This window comes from Lactuca sativa, chromosome 7, assembly GCF_002870075.4.
Source record: "Lactuca sativa cultivar Salinas chromosome 7, Lsat_Salinas_v11, whole genome shotgun sequence".
Taxonomy (NCBI): Eukaryota; Viridiplantae; Streptophyta; class Magnoliopsida; order Asterales; family Asteraceae; genus Lactuca; species Lactuca sativa.
The window spans coordinates 13,465,018-13,471,466 of record NC_056629.2 but is presented as its reverse complement, the minus strand read 5'-3'; the positions used below and the strand labels follow the sequence as shown (position 1 = coordinate 13,471,466).

The 6,449-nt window shown below is 34.4% G+C and overlaps 1 protein-coding gene across 1 annotated transcript; it reads right to left on the bottom strand.

Moving 5' to 3' along the window:
* Positions 1 to 2,051: 2,051 nt before the first annotated feature.
* LOC111906016 (uncharacterized) lies at positions 2,052 to 5,918 on the bottom strand. Its single transcript, XM_023901755.3, has 9 exons — positions 5,691 to 5,918; positions 4,772 to 4,834; positions 4,358 to 4,481; positions 4,035 to 4,281; positions 3,693 to 3,821; positions 3,545 to 3,594; positions 3,280 to 3,377; positions 2,930 to 3,217; positions 2,052 to 2,788 (listed from the first exon to the last, which is right to left on the bottom strand). The coding sequence occupies exons 1-9, from the start codon at positions 5,700 to 5,702 to the stop codon at positions 2,297 to 2,299; spliced, it is 1,503 nt and encodes a 500-aa protein (XP_023757523.1). The 5' UTR covers positions 5,703 to 5,918; the 3' UTR covers positions 2,052 to 2,296.
* Between the last annotated feature and the right edge of the window lie 531 nt (positions 5,919 to 6,449).

The window sequence follows — 6,449 nt, the reverse complement described above, 5'->3', positions numbered from 1 at the left end:
TTGATGTCGCTAAATCTCCATTCCCAACACTAAATGCACTTCTATAGCACCGATAACAACACCTGAAGCATCACTAACTTTCAGTCAGTTTGAATACATATTCATCCTTTTGTACTACAACAACCTATGCGGATGCAAAGTCAATTGATGTTTATATTTGTTAGTTATCCACATTGGTTAGATACAGTCCCTTATGTTTCTATATATATGTCCGAGTTAACTCTCTCTTATGAGAGCTCTTTTAGAAAGAAAACCAAGGCTCCACGTATATCCTACATTAGTCGACATCTGACTCCTTTGTGGATTAATACGTCCTATTTTATCCCCATCAAACCTTCGTCTCTAAGGGAGTGTTAGGTGTTTTTTGTTTTTTTTTTTAAAACCACTTCAGACCACTTATTGTTGCACCGCGCAGCACACGCGCAGTACTTGGTCCTTCGCAGCTGTTTGTTTTTCAGAAGACTTCTGACTTAAAAACTATTGTGTGGCGCAGCACTAAACCAACTGCTTAAACCTCTTCACTCATTAGTTTAACTTACTGTAGCAGTCTACAGACGTTAAAAAACAAACATAGTTTTTATTACATGTTGTAGTCGTTTGTTCCACATCTTCTGCTACAGAGGATTGCAGAGGTGGTCCGCAGACTTCACGTATTTTCTCTTCGAAAAAACAAACAGCACCTTAATGTTCTACCTATATTGCCTCTAATGTCTTTACCTACGTTGGAGTCTAAGTTCTCCTCACAAAGATTCTTTTGGAGAGAAAACCAATTACACCGTCTCAGATGTCTTTACACCCACTTGCACATAATTCCCTTCATTATGACCTCATTTCTCTCTTACATGGATGATTTTTTTTATCGTTTGACTTCACATCATCAATAGAGATAACACAATTGAGATTAGTTTTCTAATGGTATTGTGTCTTCCTCGTATATGTCATGACTTACCATTATACATATCATTTTTTTTTTAGAATCCACTCGTTAATTGTTTATCATAATTAATGTATATAAATTGCATGATTGATTTAGACCATAGTGGAATATTCTCCAAGAAGTGATGTAGCCACTTGGTTTTTTCGCTACGTTTGATGTACTTTTGTATTTACAATTGATGCAACAAAAGTACAAGCTAATAGATTTTACACGATTTATGGAAGAATATGCACTAAATAATCAATGCCACATTGTTCTACATATCCTGACATGACCTTGTATGATTTAATGGATCCATCTATTTTTACTTTCTTCTTGAGAATCCATTTTTAACGTAGTAATTTGCATCATGTCGGTAGTTCCAATAGCTCTCATATGTGATTTTTAGAGGTGGAATTCATTTCATATAGAATTTTCTCTTTCCATTGAAATCCTTTAAATGAAGTCAACACCTTTTGGATTGTTTGAGGTTCATTATCAACCTTATAAGTATAGAAATCATTCCTAAATGATTTATCTATGCCGTGACTCTACTTTGTAGTCCACTTCATCGTCCTGTGAATGTCCATCATGCTCGATTGCTTTTGGGACACTCATGTCTCTTGTACTCAAATAAGGAAACATATAATCTAAGAATGATGCATTTTTGGATTCTACTGTTATGTTCTCGTGAATCTCAGACGCATTTAACTCATTACAAGCAATTGATAATAATATTGTTTTATTGATATTCAAATAAAGATGCAATCAATAGTCTCATGTCTTATCTTGACTAACTTGGGTGTAGGTACTCCGATCTTTATCAATACACCCTCACACTCAATGGTATTTACAAAATGGATTTGTATCTATCCATAGTTTGAACATTATCCTGACTATTTTCTTTGGAGTTACATTGCTTAAAAAGGTAATTAGTTGTAACATGCAACTTTAGGGGTAGACTTTTAGTGTTAACTAAATAATTATAATGTAATTGGAAACTAATATTATAGATTCATGTGACAATTTGAGGGAGGTATATAAGGGAAAGCTTCATCTTCTTAAGGGCATTCGGATTATAGAAGAAAACTATGATTCCTTTCAAGTTCTTGCATCATTTCCAAGTTGAGAAACATTTAATGTAATCTTCTTCTTCATTCTATATGCTTTAGGATGTAATACTAAACAAATACATGAAAGCACGCATTGTTATTTCTTACATTTAGCATGTTCAATGTTAATAACTAGCATAACCTTCCCCCCAAAAACCAAAAACCACATCTAAAAAGTATTTACATCATTTCCATTATAAAAAAAATGATCTTCACAACTCAAAGGCGAATCATGGCAACGGGGGCCATGAATGTACAGAAATACCCCTCATTCCTCTTTAACACTAAGATAATGTTTCTTCCTAAGTCCAACTTCCACAACCAAAGTCAACAAAGCCTCACACACTTGAGAAGCATCGGGTTCCAAAGGGTCATCATTAGTGGAAGAGTAAACCATCCACGCATGGTCCAACTTGCGTTTGGGTCGAACCACGACCGACCCGGGGACCTCCGCGTCCCGACACGTCACGAGCCCGTCACTCTTTTCACTGTACCGGCTCTGTAGAAGTTGAGCGCAGGCGGCCAATGTGGCTCCTAACGGGACTACAACCGGTAACACAGTCGCCGCTTGGTTTGATGATAGAGGAGGGAATGTTGGGAGCTCCGCGTGTGCCACGCGAGAAAGTGTCGCTAAAACGGTTGGTGAGATGTTGGCTTCCGTGTGGAAAGACACCACCGGGAGTTCTTTTGGTAAGTGGTGTTTTTTTAAGAATTCGCGACGCTTTTCGTAGGTTAGGTCTTCGAGGGATTGTAAGTCGCCCTTCAAAACCAAGGGTGGTAAATAACTAAATATGTCTTAGGAACTTAAGTTTTAAATGTTTGTTTTTTTTTTTTTTACTCAATGGGTTAAGCACAGCACTTAATCTTGATAGCTATACATAGATGGGAAAAGGATGTGTACCTTAATGACTTTACAAATCAAGATTTCCATAAGTTTTCGGACATTGAAGTAATCCCCAATTTGCCCTTCTCTCATAATATCGGAAGCTATAGGGCTACCACCATATGGGCTTTGTGCTAACGCGAGCCCAGCAACTTTATCTTTCAATTCTGGCCAATAAATTGATAAAGCAGCAGCTGAATCTACTCCCCCTTTACTATGACCTAAAAGCAAAACACGCTTTTTGGAACCCCAATAGATCTCCTCTATGTACTCTTTTAGTTCTCTTGCATTCTTTTCAACCGATGCCTGAAATATTTCATGTTAATAATAGTATAACACAACATTATTATTATTAATATTAATAATACCTCACTATGAATCTTAGCAATGTGACATGTCAATCCCATTTTTGAGAAAGTTGCCTTTGTAGTAGTAAAATAAAGTGGTCCATGGTTGCTAAAAAGACCTGTACCAATAGTATTAAGTCCATTAAGTCAAAAAAAAAAAAACATTGTCTAGTTAGCATCTCAACTTTCAAATAAATATCTAGTTTTTCAGAAAGGGTTAAATGCAATGCCTTAATAAGAAAAAATTGAAAGTAGAATGCTATAAGTCTAGGAATCTATAAATTACCTGGAACCAAGAGATAAACCACTGAGGTTGGCAACACGTGTATACCATGCCTGATGCAGGAAGAAGAAAATAAAATAAAAGATTTTTGAGGTAAATATAGCAGGTGATATTAAATATAATATATATAAAAAATAAAGAACCCTTGTACCCAATATTTTCAAGAATACTATTAAAACGTTCTGTCCCATCTTCGACAGGTGGCATCTCTGGATCCCTTTGTAGCCATCCAATGTCATCAGATGACCCATGCATTGTCTTCCGAACCCGGTCAACAAGTCTGATTATTTAACATAACATAACATAACATCATGTAAGTAAATAAATATATGTTTTGTTAAATTTAATTATAAATTCAAAGGTCATGTCTTAATGATCTAATGAAGGCATGATTTAATCTGGACAGATATATACACATATAAAGCTTAATTAGTAAAAGAAAAGAAAGAGCCCCTAAACCTAAATCAATTAAGTAGAGGTAAATTATTATTACCCTTGAAACATGGAAATCCCGGGTGTCCTGGTTTCATCAGATTGCACACTAGAAGCATTATTTTGAGCATGATCTCCTTCAGTAATTCGTGTTATTTCCTCACGAATACGTGGTGCATTAGTAGTAGCTGTGAATGATCCTGAAACTGTAGAAGGGGGTCCACCATTGTTCCTCAATAAAGGTTCTCTCAGTTCTTCAGAAGCAAGTACCATTTTTTCAGGAGCATCAGGACCTCCAGGCACATCATCTGTTCATTAAGCTATAACATTAATCTCCTCCTCCTCAAAAAAAATATATATAGAAACTTTTGGATATATGCATACCAGAAATAGCAGGGAAACAACTGGTTAGATATGAAGTTGTCTCAGAAAGATAAGTTGCAGCTCCATTTACAGATGGAAATGAAGGGGGAGGTGTCTGGTTGTTCCTTATCACATTGCTGTTTACCTGAGTATTTTGCAAACAATTGTATTTATTTTGTATATATATATATATATATATATATATATATATATATATATATATAAATTTTTATGTTCCCATAATCTATGAAGTACATCTTGTGATATTATATTGTAAATTTTTTTCTTGTTTTAATTAAGTGTGAAACATCCTTTCTTGTACTTTAATACATATTTCTGCACATGTCCATTGCTTTTCTTGATTGGGTATCACATGTAACTCATTTTATCTTTGCATGTAGTACTTGAATAGATATAAGGGGAAAAGTTCATTACCATAAGTGGAATCCCTGCTCCCTCCCTGTTGGTGTTTGTAACATCCATAGCTGACACCACCTCCTACCAAACAACCACCACATCAGAAATGTATAAATACAATTAATCTACACAAACTTGAACACCAAATTATATCAACAAATTATATAACACTTATCACATAACCAAGCCTAGTTGGTCAAAATTTGACATTAACATTAGTAACTAACATTTATATAAACAATCATTGATATTCATTTAACAAATTATCATCACATTAGTATTAACAGCATAAACTTTTAAACTTCAATGAGCAACAACTAACAGTTACAACATATTAACCAAGTTATTAACAAACCTCAAGGAAAATCAATGCCAAAATGATTGAATTACAAGGAGGATTTATGAACCAGAAACTAAACTTGCTTCAAATAAATAAACATACACAATATCCTATTGACAGCAAAAGTAAAGGAAAATGTGGTTTTTACCATTTATTCTAAGAACTTCTCCCTACATTTCAATCACCAAAAGAATTACTTCCTCTAGGCATCAAAAAATGGATCTTTCAAACTTCTAAATGGGTAAGGAATATAAACTTTTCAAGAAAAATTTGTACAAGTACCACAAAAACACAACAAGTTAAAAGTGTAAACTCCAAAACTAAGCCAACGTTCCCTTTGCATTTCATAAGTAGTAAGTTTGACATAAAAAAATCATAATTTAGGTCTTTCTTCCGGACGACGGGGGCATCAACTTTTCCCAAATTACAAACAGAATTTTGAAACGTTTAACAACCTCCAACACAATATTATCTTCATCATACAATTCGTTATCAAAATACAATAAAACAAAAACACAAAATAAACGTAGGAATCAGAAATTTCATTACTTAATCCCCGATAAGAACCCTAAAGTAGGAGACAATCGATTCGCTTACCTCCAAAAGCATGGATTTCAAACGACCAGCGCGGTAGATTTCAATTGTCCCGACGAATTCGCAGTGAATTATAGGGATTGAATCGGTTTCCCACAATTTAAATGTAGAAATAATGATGAAATATGTTCTTCAAGGTTAACGGCCAATCAACGACCCCACATATGGTCACGATTAAAATGGTTTTCCCTTGAGCAAACTGCAAAGTCACGATTAAATGGTTTTTTCTGTGAAGAAATACACGATTAATTGGTTAATGTAGTGCAGATAGGTCCAGATGTAGGGTATTAGTATTACTGCTCAAGTCGGCCATAGTGTGGTTGATATTGGGCTTAACCGGTGTTTGCCGTATTGGGCCTCACCTTAATATAGAAAAGGTGAAATGATGTAGGGTATTAGTATTACTGCTCAAGTCGGCCATATACATATAGATACATATAGAAAAGGTGAAATGATGTAAGAATTTCATTAATAATGGATTAAGTGAATTGGGCCTCACCTTAATCTCTGGTGGCCTAGTGTGGTTGATATTGGGCTTAACCGGTGTTTGCCGTATTGGTCCCAAAACCAGCGGCACCCTTTTTTTTTCCAAAAAAAACGAAAATCCAGTATTAAAATTTTTTTAAAAAATCTAATATATTTATTCAGATTTAAAAAAAAAAATCATTATATTAATTTTTTACTGTGTTAAAAGTTATAACCTATATATTTTCTAAACTTATTTAATTTAAGATTTTTTAAAACATAAATATTAGGTAACTG

Excerpts from the sequence above, each read along its gene's own strand:
- LOC111906016 (XM_023901755.3), bottom strand. Across the intron at positions 3,822-4,034 it reads GGGATTTCCATGTTTCAAGG|ACTTGTTGACCGGGTTCGGA; the intron begins GTAATAATAATT and ends TTAAATAATCAG. Across the intron at positions 3,218-3,279 it reads TTGCTAAGATTCATAGTGAG|GCATCGGTTGAAAAGAATGC; the intron begins GTATTATTAATA and ends GAAATATTTCAG.